General features: G+C 37.6%; 1 protein-coding gene across 1 annotated transcript; it reads left to right on the top strand.

The window, feature by feature from the left end:
* Positions 1 to 845: 845 nt before the first annotated feature.
* LOC105830725 lies at positions 846 to 16,151 on the top strand. The gene is made up of 5 exons (XM_012670230.3): positions 846 to 930; positions 7,110 to 7,270; positions 7,926 to 8,089; positions 10,566 to 10,734; positions 12,588 to 16,151. The coding sequence occupies exons 1-5, from the start codon at positions 919 to 921 to the stop codon at positions 12,778 to 12,780; spliced, it is 699 nt and encodes a 232-aa protein (XP_012525684.1). The 5' UTR covers positions 846 to 918; the 3' UTR covers positions 12,781 to 16,151.
* Positions 16,152 to 16,769: the final 618 nt, after the last annotated feature.

The following is a 16,769-nucleotide window of genomic DNA, read 5'->3' as shown; positions in this document are numbered from 1 at the left end:
TGTCGGGGACTATAGGGGATTTTAAAGTTAATATTGCTTATTCTTTTTTTTATTTTTAAAATTTTTCCCCCAAAAATAAGCTATAGAACTGTTATAATTAATGTTAGTCAGTTAGTAAAAAAATGTTTCATGTTTGTGTAAAATAAGCAATTTAATAGGTATATTATTTTATTTAAAATATATATTGCTTTTGGTTGAACATATCCGACAGCTTTATGTAAGTAAAAATTTGAAAATCCTATAAATAATTAAACTTTTTATCTTTTGTGTTAAACGCTAAATATTTTTTCATTTGTCATGAAATTTGTAATTTCCAAATTTTTAATATTTATTAATAGCAAAACTTGTAATAAAAACAAATTTTTTATTTAAAATTAACAATCGCTTTAAAATATATAATTTTTCCAATAAAAAAAATTTTCTTTTATTTTAGCAAAGAAAAACTTCGGATACTCACTGTGTCTGTACGACTTAACTGAAAAAGGGAGTTGTAGCGGAGGCTACCCTCTTTCACATCAAATTGTCTTCTCTCTTTACACCAGTAGGCGGAAAAAGGTTTAGAAGTAGAATAGGGGCCAGTATCCCAGAGAGGAAGAAAGAGAAAGAAAGATCCCCTCTTTCGCCCCGGCTCGCTGCCCAAGCACAGAGAGCGGTTACTTACGATTCTACAGTCAACCTCTGGACATCCACCTGCGAGGACGGAGGTGCTCGACCCCACGACATCCGGTGCAGTGACATGAACGGTGTTTGAGGAAGAGAAAGAGAGAATCGTGTGCCCTAATTCTAATATTCTCTTTCTCGGCATCAATATCCCTTTTTCTACTTATCCGGTCTCTCGAGGACGGCCTGCTCGATTTTAATGTAACGTGGAGATCGCCGGACGGACCGAGAAAGGACTTGTAACTCAAGCTGAAACAAATGTTCCTCATGGTGAGTAAAATATAGATCAATTTATACATTTCTTTGAAATTCTAATTTAAATATTATACTACAAATACGCCAACCAATTCTCATAAATCCCACAAATTTCATTAGCCTCAAACGATCAATTTTACAAAAATAAGGAAAAAATTGAAAACTTCAAAACTCAGTTTTATTTCAATTCATAAATTTAAAGTGAATCTATATTGACCGTCGTCGAGAATATGATGGTTGTAAGATCTATTCTTTGTGGACAAGGGATTTGAAACCTACGACATAATAGACGAAAAAGGGACACTAAAATATTTCTTTAAGGCGATTATCCCGTGACTAAGTGCTTAAACGGCTGAGTGCTTCGAACGTTTATTACCTAAGATACAACGTAAGGCATAACATTTAACTATGCCGCCGCAGGCTAAGAATTTTTCTCCAGGTATGCGGCCACGAAATTATAATTCGATCTTGCTTTTTCCGCAAACAGACAAAATTCTTTTCATTTTACAATGTATAATCAGTGACTGACAAAAAATTGAGACATTAAATCAAAGATTAATCGAATTAAATTTTTCTACTATTACACTGTATTTTATTCTATATCTGTCTGATATTAAGTTAAATACTATCTCAGCAAGAAATGATCCATCGAAGTCGAATTGACAAAATGATATCAATTTGTTAATTTCAGTTAATTTCATTGAATTGATGTCAACTCAAATCTGCATTTCATATTTTAATTTGCGAAATAAGGTTTGCTTACGCTAATCTTTCAAACGTTACATTTTGATTTAACTTTAAAAGCATTATATCTTACAAGTTTCGTTACTTGCTTATTTTTTTATCAAATGCTTCTATAAAATGCAGTAAGATATATCAGACAGCATACAACATTTAGAAGAGATTACACAATATTTATAACAATTAGTTGAATACTTTATAAATATATATTACCATAAAATTATTTTTTTCATAAATATTTTTATGGTCTTAGGTTGAATAGAGCATAAAGATTTATCATAGATATTATATGCTGTTTGGGATACTTCATTGTTATGAGTAAAGTTACAATTGTTAGGTTGAGATTTATTGTACCACTAGCCACAAAAAAGAATTTGTTAGCCTCGCGGTAATAGAATAATTTATTCATGAGACGAAACACCGAAACGTATGTACCGTTATCGAGCACAAGGATAAGTAAACGTTCTCGATAATGTTCGACTTGTATGAGAGGAAACGACGTTTTGGACGAATCAACCGTTACCGTTAGACATTCGGCGACACATCCCGTATGGACCGTAGAGACCGTAGAGAATCAGTTTTTAAAGTAACAAAAACGAAAGATTCTCGAGCCTTCTTATCCAATTAACTCTGTTGAGTGCGCCTCTTAATTACATTTCTTGATTTAACCATAAAAAACAGTATAAATATAAATTATATGTAGATTAAATATAAAGAGATAAAATAAATAGCATATAAATATAAATTATATAGTATATAGATTAAATACAAAGAGATAAAGAAGATAGATGCAAATTATATATTTCACACAGTAAATTAATATCGTAAAATCGAATAATTTTACGAAGAAATTTAAAAAATGTCTCAATTATGTTTACACATTGTTTTATTTAGAAAACATGGTGAATTATCTCATGTCGATTTTATCTAATAACTTTTCGTCAAATTAATTTAATTTTTATGTCATATAGAAAAAACAAAAAATAAAATAATTAATTTCTGTTAATTTAATTGATAATATTAGAACATAGAAAAAGATAATCTATTTTGTACATATTTGACAAGTATTTTTAAGATAACAGATTTTACAGATCGTTATTCCATACGTCGTAAAAGATAAGGAAGAGAGAAAAAGCGATTGTAATTTGAGTAGTAACAGTACACTAACGGCCGGCCGTACGGACGATTACAGAACGACGCAGGAAATCACTGTCCGGAATAATTGGCGAGTCTCTATCCGAAATCGCCGCCAGCATGGAGCCGGCGGAGATTCCGATTGCAGGACTCAAGTTCAGACGATTCCCATATGCGCGTTGCGCCCTTTCTTTTTACAATTATCGCGACACAATTTATAAATACGCTTAAATATTCGACTAGTTTTAAATGTATAATTTGTAATTAATATTTATCAATTATTTCTATTACTTTTTGCTAAATTTTCCCGAAGCACAAAAGTCGAAGTAAAAAATTCCCATGTGATACTTTCTGCAAGAAATATTACAATATAAAATATTATACATTTACCATGGCAATATTTGAATAAAGAATCAAACAATTTTTTAATAATTGTAAAATATTAATATCTCAAATTTATATTTGTCTAATTTTTTACAATTTTTTACAAATATATATTATTAAAAATTTTAATCTGATAAAGTTCTGCGTTATGACGTATTATTTTAACGTAATTATTGCGAAATTTTCATTAATTTATACCATTACTGTACAATTGCACAATATGCCTATCGGAATATTTGTATGCGAAGTAAGTTATTGATTAGTATTACTCTCTAAAGCACAATCAGTGAAAAATCAATAAAGTCAGTGAAAATACATTGATTTTTCAGTGATAATACATTAATATTGAAGTCTAAATCATTAAAAGACAATGAATAGTCACTAATTATCACAGTTGTAAGTATAACATTGTAAATCGTGATAATGATACACCGATTTAGAGAGTAGAGTACGAATAATAAAGAGAATATAAAAACAAAAGGGAGTAGAATAGAAAGAGGATTTATATGATCAAGTATGCCAAAGAATTACTATTATGTTAAAGGAATGTGTGTTCTACATCCGTATTTGTCAATTTGTCAGCTTCCCAACTCACGACCATGATATTTCTCTTCTTCTTTTTTTGTATACGATTCGTACATTTGCTTTTTTCGGAATTTCGATCGGTCATATTGTAAATTCAAATCGCGTGCAAATTGCGCATGCACGTCGCGTCTCACGGTGACTCCAGCGCGAAAAAATCCAGGGCGGAAAACGAGCGATCGTAAAAAGGGCCGCATCGCGGATCCGAGTGCGCGCCGGCACGGGCGTGAGAACGCTTTTAATTAACCGCAAGGTCGCAACGGTGGAGTAAGTAACGTTATACAGCGGGACGTATTGGAACGGAAGACGTGAATCGCGAGATCTGCTTGACTCTTTTCCTCTTCTTCTGCGATCCTTCTCCACAATCGCGCCGACCCACGCGAAATAAATCGCGCTACGGGAAACGGCGGCGTCGCCTCCAGAACTTTGATTAATAGTAACGTTAATCGAGCACCTATCGCGCCTTTTCTGCGCGCCTGCAAAAACGAAACAACCCGGCGCGACTCGCTCGACTGTTGTTACTTTACCGCTCCCAGGACGCGGATAATGCCAAGAATGTGCGATGGAGCGGAAAGAGTAATCGCGGCAGCACAAGAGGAACTTTACTTCGGCGCGTAACGAGAGAGTAATCATCCTTTGACCGTTGCACGAATTTATTACGTACAAGCATGCCGGCGGTCTCTCGTTCATCTTCAGCTTTACTTTGTGTTAACGATACATCTTAAGCACGTAACGGCCAACCAATCGAGAGAGATCGCCGTTCTAATTTTCTCCCGATATCGTTTTAATCGGACTTAATCCGGGGAGCTTATAAGCTATAACGATTACGCGGCAGACATGCGGGGAGAGCTCGGAGAGATCAATGCCGGGATCAAGGATTCGTCGAGGCAACAGGTATATACGTCGAGAGTGTGCACGCGCGCACGCCTCCTGTCTCTCGGCGGTCACGGCCATTGACCAACCTTGGACGGTATCCGTTAATGATTTCCTTGCTCTCCCGTTGTTGACCGTGGCTCGTTATTCAAGCGCCCGTCAAACGTCCGTCCATCAGTCGGATCGTTCTCCGAGAAGCAATAATCTACCCCGGGATTTTTATTGGCCGCGCTTAAAAACTGCAATAACCCAAAACGCCGGCATAACGTGGAAACCTGATGCTAGACGACTTTTTACGTCAACCTACCTTTTGTTTACGAAAATCATAAACGAGCGATTATTTTGCTCTAAGGATCTAATACCAAATCCAGAGCGAAAGAAGCACAAAGTTCTAAGTTCCAAGAAATTTTTTATGCTTTCCGTTGTGGAAGATTAATAACCGTGAGTAAACTTCTTCGATTTTAACATTTAAATATTTTATTGTAAACCCAATCTCTTTGTTAAACAGGCTCTTTAAAAAAATAATATATATTAATTAGATTTCATACTGGTTAGTTCTCAATTATATCTTTTGAACAACTCTACTATTTGTTTTAATCTACTTTTTCTTCCGCAAGAAGCAGATCTGTGAAACTGGTCCTCAATCGTGCCAGGGTTAATTGAATCTCGCCCGACCAGGACTCAACGCGCCAACGTTGGAAAGCAATCATTCCCGCTTATCATTCCGCGTTGGCAACGCGGTCGCCGCCGGTATGCGCGAAAATTACAAATGAAGAAAAATGCTACGTCGCGCGCGCGCGCGCGCGCCGAGAGCTTCTTTCCGAAGCGCGCGATCGCTTTCACTCGTCGTACAGCAGCGCATAAGCGCGCATAACGGATTTTGCACGGTCCCGGCAACCTACAAACCTCGAACTGCACACAGGGAGTCACGCATTATGGGATCACTAATCGTTATTCCTAATTCGCGCCCTCGTCCCGTCGTTCGCTCACTCTCTCTCTGTTTCTCTTTCCCTCTCTCGCGCCATTCTCATCGTGCCACATACGAGGCGTCGCGAAAGGGAAAAAAATCATTCTGATTTCGAACGTGATTCTTCTTGCCACGGTGAACTTTACTCGCGAAACGGAAATCCTTTCGACGTAGATTCCGAGAGCGAAATGATAGCGAGCCTCACGAGAACCGGTGATTTCCCGGTGATTATCCGTTACGTCAAATTACTCGTACGGTGCTCACGCCGTAAAGGGATTAATTAGAGCGATATATCGTGATAACTGAGAAAATATGATCGAAGCTTAATAGGAATCAAATATATTCGCTTTCCGGTAAAATTGTAGTCTTTGCATGTGTATTATAGAATTTTATGAACTGTGAAGAAGTCCCGTATCTGTATTAATTATTATCATTATTGCTCGAAGAGAGATGATGAATCAATAAGTAAAAACTTGACTAAGAGAAGAATTCCTTTAACCACATTCTTCAGAAAATTATCTGAAGATAAATAAGACGTGCATCCCTTAGCGTTTGATTTTATGGATACTTGTTTTTTTTTTTCCGGGTCTTCCGCTTTCGCATCTCCGCACGTCGTTGAGAATGAATAGACCATTGGTAAGAATAATCTGTCTATTGATTGTAATTCTAGGATTCGCTTTTGAGAATACCTATCTCGAAAGTAGCAACTCGCTCGACACAACGGCTTCGATTGAGGAAGCCGTTGCGGAATTTTCTCTCAAGTCGTGAAGTGTGTGCTCACACCTGCGTGTGTCATTTACTCTTGCTCTTGACCTCTTGCGAACTCAAGTTCCAAGACCGCTCGCTCGCTCGCGCTTCGCGTTCTTATCCAGCATGCGCATGCTGACGCAGCGTGAGTTCATCCAGCCAGCGGTATCAATCCTTATTAACAAGAAGATAATACCCTCCCGGCAAGATTTCGCTCGCGGCGGAACGCCTGTCCTCTCTGCGACTATCACTTTATCTAATGCGGCATTACGTTACATTGACGGCCTTATGCTGCAAATGATGCTAGAATATCTACATAGGATATGTCTATGCTAAACTATCACTTTAGGCTGTACGTAATTCCCTAATGATTTGAAATCTTAAGACGAGCATTCAATAGAACGTGATGACTTTTCAGAAATTTAAATAAGTGTAAAAGGTTCTTTGTGTTTTCTTGCAAAAAAATCATACCAAAAACTAGAATTACATGTGAGAAATTTAATTTTCTTTTTAACTAAAACAAGTTAAAGTTAGTTTATAAAAATGTTAAGTTACATTGCACGGACGGAGAATTATTAAGTTTAAAAAAATGCGTTATAAAATTAATGTAAGTTAAATTAAAATTTAATTTTAAAGAGCATTATTTATATTAGAAAATTAGGACGTTGTAATTTTTTAAAATTAAATTGTTCTAAATATAACAAAACAATATAAATTATCAAATAAATTTACTATATAAAACTCAATATTCTCTCTTTGATTTCAGATGTCCAGATATCTCGGTCTGCTACTTTTTATCACAGCTTTTACGTACGCATATGGTGCCAGAAAGTGTGAGGGTAACGGTGTAGGTCTAAAATATTTATGGGGTGACGCACTCACCGATTCTCCTGACTGTGTAGGACCAAATAACATGCAGTATCCCTCGTAAGTGATAAAAACTTTTTTTTACAATTAAATAAAGTTATACAAAAAGTGCAAGACATTTGAAAGATTTCTAGAAGAGTAAAAATTTTTTTAAAACATTTTTTCTATCTGGTAACTTACATTCTCCGATTAGTAGTTTGAGTATTTTGCAATTTCCGCTAGGAAATTAACCATTTCCCATATTATTTGAGATAAACGATATCTAAAACCGTTACTCAAGTGACTTAGTTATTAAATCGAGATTGAAAAACAATCTGCAAAAATAAATTTCTTTGTATTTTGCGAAAACTCTAAATCTACGTCAAATCGAAATCGTTATCTCTTTCAAATAATCCTAATAAAAACGAGATATATACCTAAAATGCAATTGTTATAAATATCTTAAAAACACCGATTTGTTATTAATAATTTTAAAGAAAATTTACCCGAAATAGATGTTTAAATTTACAGTTAAATTTACATTAATCGTTTTCCGCTTTAATTTGCTCCGTTGGCGGGAGAACGTCTTCGAGATATAAGTTTTACAACGCCGAGAAAACTATTGGACTATATTTCAAGGAACAGATTATACTCAAACTGTCGGTAGCGTGTAAGAGAAGCTCTTAATAATAGCCAGGCAGAGTACAACGGATGTTATGTGTACCGTTCTCGGCAGCGCCGCGATATCGAGGAGCTTTAAGAACCTCTGGGCGGGCAGTAGTCGAACCGCGCGATCGCATCAGCCACGGACGATTGATCCCGAACTGACGAGGCAGGCGCTTTTGCACAACTACAAAGCGGCCCACGGGGACTATTCTATCGCCGGAAGCTCCCGGAACGGTAAGTTCCCGATTAGACGCGTCGCGTTCCCCTCATCGTGGAACGCACGACAATCTCTTTCGCTACTGAACCACGCGGGAGAAAAAGAGATCGACATAAAATTATTTATCTCGTGCCTTCACGAATCGCTATCTTTTACATCCTTATCTAAATGCCTTGCAACAACTAATTATATTATGACCCAGTGGGAAACCCTATGTTAACTCAATCTCGTAAATCTTCTGTCAACCGGTTTTGTATCTGCACTTCGCAACTTCGCTTCCTTCTATATCTCACGTTGAAGTTTATTTTAATCCTATCGCTGAGATATATATATATATATATATATATATATATATATATATATATATATATATATAGCTACGAAATGGCAAGATTCACTTGATGTTTCTCTCAGCCCTTCTGAGTGCATATAAATGAATAAATCTCTCCTATCTTGATTGAATAACTAACGAGAATAAAATCATTATACCCGCAAAAATAAATGTGTTTTGATCCCACGGTATGTGAAGTGTATATGTATATGAACGGAAGTTTAGAAATGATAAAATCAATAACCACACTTTTGCTCCTTTTATCTTCTCCCCTGTGCATTCGTAAATAAATGAATCATCTTTATCTCGATGAATAAATCTGTCCGCAGAAAACAGCTAGATGTAGAATCTTGAAAGGTTTACCATAATTGTCACGGCGACATTTCGACGGGCGGAAATTACAAGACATTCTGAGAAATAGTAAAGGCGAACAAACGGGGAAGACGTTCGCCTTATTATTTGTTTCGATTTCGGAGGAAAAACCGACTTCCAGAATTTAGCACGAGAAAGCCTGCCTCATCGAACGTGAAATCGTATACTCACGGCGAAACGCGAATTATCCGGGAAGCGCAAGCGCTCTTGCTTTTCGGTATTCGCGTAAAACGACCCTGTTCCCACGCGGAGCCGAAGACCTCGAAAAAAAAAACAACCTCGCGGACAGCACGGTGAGCACAGTCGCTTGGGGCCACCACGAAAATTGGAACGGCCGGTCGCGAAGTGGGTGCACCCACCGATCGCGGCTCGCTCGCTGCCCTGCAGCCTTCAGTTATGCGGCTCCGTCCTGACACGAAAACCCGCTTCTAACCGACTTCTAACTACCTCGTGCTTTCTGCGAAATTCGCGCGACCGAGGAGATGATCCGCGCGAGAGAGTTTTCCGATCGGGGGCCGCCTCGATCCTCCCGATAATAGTCGGTCGGTGGCACACCGATGGGCCAGCAATAAGGCATCAGTGTTATCCAGCCAATACAGTTATCGTTCCCTGTGCTCGTAACGGGATCTACCGGCGACCCACTCGTCGTTTCGAGCATATATGCTCGTCTCGAAATGCTCGGTCGCTGATTCCGAGAGCGAATCTCGACTTAACGCCAGTTGTTCACCGATATAAATTTGATGATCGAATATGCCGAATTAAATTCAAATATAAAGAATTTATTTTATACGTATAATATTGTTATTGTGTGTGGTTTATTTGTGAGAAATATGGCCTCGAGTTTAAGTTAAACATTTATAATGAAAATATATTTGTCACTTGTAGAAAAAAATTATGTTGATCTTTTTTTTTAAAAATTTTACTGAAGAAAGATAAAGTCTATCAGAAATTATAAAATATTAAGACTAAAATTTTTATAAGATACCTGTACTCAATATAGGCCCAGTTATATTTTCTGCTTTTTCAATAAATTGGAAAAATACGAAATAAAAAAAGCAACATGTTTAATTATGCATTTCTTAACATACTTATGGGAAAAATATACTATACAAATTTTCTTTCTTTAATTATAAACAATACGGTTTAATAGTGTTGAAAAGCATAAATAAAGAGTTAAAATAATATAAATTGCGATTACAAGTCGTAAAAAGCAGATATTGATCACTGGCATAAATACATCGTATCGACTTCCTGAGTGATATATTTGAGTTATCTATGAAATTTTTTGTGTAATTATTTGGAAATTGATGATAAGCCATATTGGGTACAAGTACAACTTGTCTTTGATTTTGATTTAATAGCAAATAGAAAATTACACGACATAACTTTCTTATATATGGGAAACATTAACGTGTTTAATAACTCAAGTAGCAAGCTAATGTTATTTGTTATCATTTTGGTGTTAAAGTAACGAATAGCATTAGCTTACTATCTGAGAATCTATTTCTAAAAAATGCTGTTTTTAATCTTCGTAATTCTAATGAGGATCCATATGAATCCCGTATTCTTACGGGACTCCATCTCATCCTATACCGTATTATAACGTTCTAGTGCTGTCAATAAACCGCAATAACGTTTTATGTTAAGTATAGATATTTGCACTTAAATAAGTCTAGCCTGAGGAATATGGCGGTCCACGTCAAGATTACGATATGTGTTACGCTACGATTGCGCATATTATAATGAGGAAAGATTGTATTCACACGAAATGATCGTCATTGGGTTTTCAGGCCGTGCATTTTCCACGAAGGAAAGTTGCGGCTCACCCGCCCGACTCTGTAAAACAAGATACAATACCACAGCTCCTATGTACGGCATCAGCCTCACCAGCGGATCGCCAGTGACGATCGTGCAGAAGTTCCCCGATCTTCTGCAGCAGGTCGTCTTCGAAGTTTGCGAGTGAGTATTGCAATTGATATTCTTTTCTCAACTTTTGCAAATTCCCACGACATCTAGTTTTTTGCATAACGTTTTAGCGAATTTCAAATAAAATTTATTTTAATGTTTACATCCGAAATTTCTGGTCTGAAAAGAATAACTTTTTGTACTTTTATAGAGATTACTATGCAAAGTATTTTTTACTTTTAATTAAACATGTGACTTTACGTATATTTGTTCTGAAATTTTAATTAAAAAATTAGAATTTGTAATTTTTCTGTACCTGAAATATCTGAAGTTTTTTAAACACTTTGTTAGATATATACTTTTTCTGCAGTTAATTTATGTAAATGGGATTCATGTGTAGTCAATATTTATCGACACGAATATATTGCACAAATTTTTGCATCGTGATTTATAAGAGCAGCAGGACATCGGGCCAAATTGAAATTCACCTGGGCCGCCCGCTCGCTGAATTAATTCGAATGTGGCACAGTAGGACGAACTGGTTTACAACCAGTGTGTTCGTGATCGACATGCGCCTACTTTTGAGATCTTTTTTATGTGAAATTCCTTCCCAGATAACTCAAACACAGCTTTGTTAGGATAAAGCATTACTAGTGAACCTAAGTTATGTATATTGAGCAGAATTGCCAGAGAACTGTCAAAGTTAGATAGATCTGAAAACAATTTTGTTAGACCATCAAAATAATTATATACTCTGATAGGATAACAGATAGATAGGTAGAAAATTGGATGAGGACCGACATTTGTCCAGCCTCCTAGCATCTAAGCATCCCTCCCTCAGCTCCTAATCTGCAGCCCTTAAAAAAGACCTAACCGAAGTGAGAGAGACCACTCTTTTCCAGAGCAACACATTCCTTTGATCCAAGATAGGACAACATTTATAAATTATATGACGAAATCTTGCATAAAAATTATAATCTGCAGCTATACAGATATATATTTACAAAAATTGACATAGATTTTTTATGAAATGTTGATAACTATACGCGCAATTAATTTTGAAAAAGTTTAAGAAAACTATAACAATATAGCGAATCATCTTAGTATATTTATAGAATTAAGTTTAAAAAAAGTTATTCGATAATTGAAAAAACAGGTTTTAGACAAAATTTGAAATGATTTAAATAGTTTTTGAAATAATGATAAAATATTTGGTATCTTAGATTTGTCTAATTTTTGATAAATATTATTTAGAAATTTTATTCCGTTAAAACTGTTGTATGGCGGAATTATTGCGAAATTTTTGTTAATTTATGATGCCAATGTTTGCACGATGTGTTTATCAGAAATAGGATGCTCAAGCTAACTGCTAGAATGTCAAAACTTTTTACAGCAATGTTCACCAAGCTTTCATAATTATTTTGATATCCAACAAAATTATTTTTATCTTGACACATGCACATAGTTAATTTTCTTAGATATCTCAGCAAAACAGTTTCTTCCGTGTAAAAATATATACGAAGAATATACATGTACTATTTCTACGGGTCTAACTATTATATATTATACGTCGAGATATATCTGACAATGAGAAGCTAATGCTGTAGAATGACGAAGTCACAGGAGAAGATAATTTGTATATTGAATTTTCCTTTTTTTTTTTCATTTGAGTATTGCTCAATAATTGTAAAGAACCATCTCGTAAAGACAAAATGCGAATGTCGTAACGTACACGGTACAGCTTCTCGTGCACATCTCGCGTCTCGTATTACGCTCGAAGTTATGTCAGTAACGCTTACGTATTCGAGCGCCACGAGGAATCCCTGATACAAACGCAATCCATAAACAGCCTCTCATCCGGTGAACGAACTCGTAGCAGAAGCCCTCTCATCGGTCGGCTGTTTCAGATCGAAGGAATGCGACGTGGTTCACGGCGAGTGCACGCAGACCTTCGTGCCGTACCTGTTTCTGGTAATTCCCCTCGGACCAGTGACCTTGACCGGCCAGGATTACGTGTTGGTGGAGAGCGGTTGCGTCTGCAAGGCGAGAAATTCGGCAGGCGCATCCAACGACGCGCCGCCGGCCATTCCGAGTTACTAATCGTTCATCAGGTCGCAGGCATCGTCGATTGTTCTCCTCATCGGAGACGATAGGACTCATTCTGAATGCCGCGTTCCACCGGAACGTTCCACATTACAGAGCAATCTCGGGAATTAAAGTCCCCGAATGGCTCGGCAATTTCATCGATGCGACGCTAGAGTTTACTTCTTGAAAGAAATCTCTGCGGTAAGCGTGTGTGTGGGATGAATCTATCCTCTATTTCTTTTTGTAACGGAAGACATCGTAACTCCACGCAGTTCGTTACCCACGTTGGTCTCTTTAATTCAATCGATTATCAGCTATGATAGAGTTAAATAACACTATTAACTTGTTCAGTATTTTATTTTATTGATTTATTAATTTTTTCTGTTACTTTTTCTTTTTCTCAATCTTGGAGGTTTTAGAAGATATATTAACTCCACATAACTGAGGCAATCGAACTGAAATAGATGTCAGCTGATAATAGATCAATGATCACGGGACAAAATTACATTGAAGATTTCTTGAAAGAAATACATCTAGCGAAATAAATTGCCCTTTGTCGCAAATTGCGATCCTTTGCGAGTTATTTCGCATTTGCGACATCGGTCAATTTGCGAAACCTGGACGAACTGTCCACGAGGATGAGAATCCGTCGTCTGAAACGCGAACTATGGAAGATAAGACTGTCGCAGTCGATGGATTTCGTCCGATAAATATATCTCTCTCAACGAATTTACATATCGTCTTTTCCCAAATAGCCAAATCTCTTGATGTTGCAATTATGTTGCCAACAATCGTGCAGTAACTAATTTAGACAAACTCGGAACAAGGTGAGCATCGGAACAGCATTATGTCTGTTAGGTTGAACTCATATGAATTCTATTTTTAACAATGGCAAATTGATAGCAACATGTTAGCATTAATTTGTTATCAATCATTTGTTGTTGCCATGTTGCTGTTATATCGCAAACAATATAATGTATCATTATTGCTGACCGTTTCCTTTTTTAAGTGTCCTCAACTGATGGCATGTATAAGTAATCATGTTGTTGAATTCATAATATGTTTTATTTCGATGTCAACAAATGTATAGCAAATCTATAACAACACGTGCAATGTTGTGCATACATGCATTAAGTTTGCTCAAAATGCTACATCACGCTTGGCTATCTGGGTTTTTCAGGCAAGGTCTGATACTTCTGGGCTGACGCTCTCTGGGCGGATGAGTCAAATCATGAGTCTGCACATTTAGTTACACTCGAACCACGATATCCCTAATAGCACAAAACATTGGCGCAATGTTGGGAAGTAATGTAAATTCAATATCCCCAATATTGGTCCAATATTGTAAAGTAGACGCTTATTTAGCTACGTGGTGTAAGCAGTAATATTATAGCTCAATATTGGTTTAACATTCGATTAATGTTAAATTATTCAATTTTTTTTATATTAATTGCATCCTAATTTGGAACCAATATTTTATGAATCAATATTGACATTAGATTAGGAAAACGTTAGCCAATACAACCCAATATAACCAATGTTTAATCAATATTAGCTAATGTACTACCAATGTAATGCTGTTAGGGATAAAACGTGTTTCTCAATCGAAATCTGCTTACGGGTAGCCGGGAATGTAAGGACGATTCGAGCGATTCATCCTCCTTCCGCTCTCATCTCTCTTTTTTTGTGCCAAAAAAAGAAGCCTCGGCCGGAGGACACATATTCCGGCCGGCAAATGAAAAAGCAAATCCGGGGCAGTACACGCGCAGCGCCGTTTCGCGGAATCCGGTCTCGGAATTCGATCGAGTTCACTAGACTCGCCGCCTCCCCGAGCCGGTTTCGAGCAGGTGCAAATAGCGTTTCAGGTGAGCCTGGTGAGGTGTCCACCGACGGAGTCGTCCGCGGGCTGAGTGACTGGCTCCCTTAAGCGCTTACGTTGCCGTAAATCACGCTATTATATCGCAATAAAATCGACGCGTTTTTGCCTCAGAATTGGCAACCGTGGATCGTCGGCGTGCCTTGACGTAATTTATCTTTACGACGTATCGCACACTTTTATGAATCATCCTGTCCGGCCAGGATTTCCGCGTCGTTCGAGGGTAATGAACGACAGGAAATCCGAATTTACGCACAAAGACAGAGATACATCAGCGCCGGGATTTTAGATTCTCTAGAGTTACATTTATATTGCTCGTTACATTTATAAGTATCGTTATTATGAAATCTGCAAGCTTCGGTCTAATGTAAAAATTAATTGTGAGAATAGTAACAATACTCCGCTACTTTTGTACCATATCTGTTCTACGAAACTGACGTAGAAACGACGAATCCGCGCGAGTTAATTAGGATAATAAATTATTGCTCTAGTATAAAACCCCCGTAGGCTTAACACAATGACCCGAAATGCCGATTAAAAATGCTAGCTTGAAGGATGTCTGTAGGACTTCCGTATCTTTCAGCCGTGGCGTTTCTTACATCTTCTTTTTTAGCACTTCGCGCTTCCTGTAGCGGTAGCAATTATAGTAACACCGGCAGTAAGCGTTCTCCATTTACTGGGAGTATGTCATCACGACTTCAGCCTGCTGACCCAAAGAGAGAGAGAGAGAGAGAAAGAGAGAGAGGGTCAAGATCATCGTACTACTTCCTGCCACGCTTGTGTTACACGCGAGTCTCCCCCGACCACGCGAAAAAGACTGTTGCCCCGTTTTGCGCTTGGCTCCTCGAAGAAACCGGACCTCGTAACAAAACCTGCATCGTGACGGACGATACGTACGTATGTACGTACGTACGTACGTCGGGAATAGAGTGTACCGTGAATTCCGATGAGTCCCGTAATGTACCGTTATCCGTTCGGGTCCCCCTCATCTCTGGGCATCTCTCGCTTCTCGCCTGCCTCGCTCATCATCTCGTCGTAAATAATGACGACGACGACGACGAGATGCGCGCAACATCCCAAAGTCCAGGGTGAGCGAATGAGAGGGGGAGGGGGGGAAGGGGGCAAACTGGAACGTTTTACACGGCGAGCGAGTCTTACACCTGTACTGGGACCAGACTTGACCGAGTACGACAGAGAATTCGAAAGAATCGTTTAATGAAAACAAAATCGACGCGTTTCTCACGCAGGACTGACGTGATCAAGTTAATTTCTAATCACGTCGTATATAAATTGTACCGAATCGTTTCTCTCGAGCCAAATATCGACAATCGCCCGACTCGCGTCTAAGGGAAGAAAAGGCAATATCAAACGAGACGAATGGCGTACGCGCGCAATACAGATGGATACTTTCTCATTTTCATGTCACCAATTTGTATTTATAGCTGTAATATGCATTCATGTATTTATAATTTATTATTAGACTATTATACATTGTAAGCCTCGTGAAAAATTTTTTCTTTTCTTCCCCCCTTTCCGCTTCCTAATCGTTACACGTTGCTTAATTAAACTTTATTTCATTCTGTGATAATTAATTAATAGAAGTGCCTTTATAAATTTACCTTTATATAATATTTTTATAGTATTTACTTAGCTTAAATTATTTTTAGTTCAAAGACCGGTCAGGATTTTTTTTTTACATAACTTCCGTTAAGAAAAATCGACTCCAAGTTGGTCGAAAAATCTCAGCGTAAAGATGGCGAGAGACGCAAACAGCACGTGTTAGTCATCGTGTAACTTGTTATTGGATTATTTTATGTAGTAAATCATGTCAGAGCGTGCTTCTTCCTCCTGCGTTCCCGATTATTACATGTTCCTTAATGGATTTCCCCTTGTCTTGTGCAATAACTTGTGCAGTTACTATATAACGCGCGATACAAACGCGTCGTATGTGATTTATGATTACATTAAAGAAATAGAGCCCCGAGCCGATCGCCGACAGATTCCTGGGCTCAGCGTATACGCAAGAGCGGAAAGACGCTCGCTTTAACTCGCGCTCTAGCATCCTCTATTTTTAGTACGTAACGGTACCGAAAGAGTTGCATACATGCACGAATGTGATAACAAGAAT

Source organism: Monomorium pharaonis, chromosome 5 (assembly GCF_013373865.1).
Source record: "Monomorium pharaonis isolate MP-MQ-018 chromosome 5, ASM1337386v2, whole genome shotgun sequence".
Taxonomy (NCBI): domain Eukaryota; kingdom Metazoa; phylum Arthropoda; class Insecta; order Hymenoptera; family Formicidae; genus Monomorium; species Monomorium pharaonis.
Note: the sequence above shows the minus strand (reverse complement) of the source record. Positions and strands in the feature narration are given on the sequence as shown.

Bases quoted from the DNA above. Each gene is read 5' to 3' on its own strand.
- LOC105830725 (XM_012670230.3), top strand. The intron at 8,090-10,565 runs GTAAGTTCCCGA...TTGGGTTTTCAG, and splicing joins CGCCGGAAGCTCCCGGAACG to GCCGTGCATTTTCCACGAAG. The intron at 10,735-12,587 runs GTGAGTATTGCA...CGGCTGTTTCAG, and splicing joins GTCGTCTTCGAAGTTTGCGA to ATCGAAGGAATGCGACGTGG.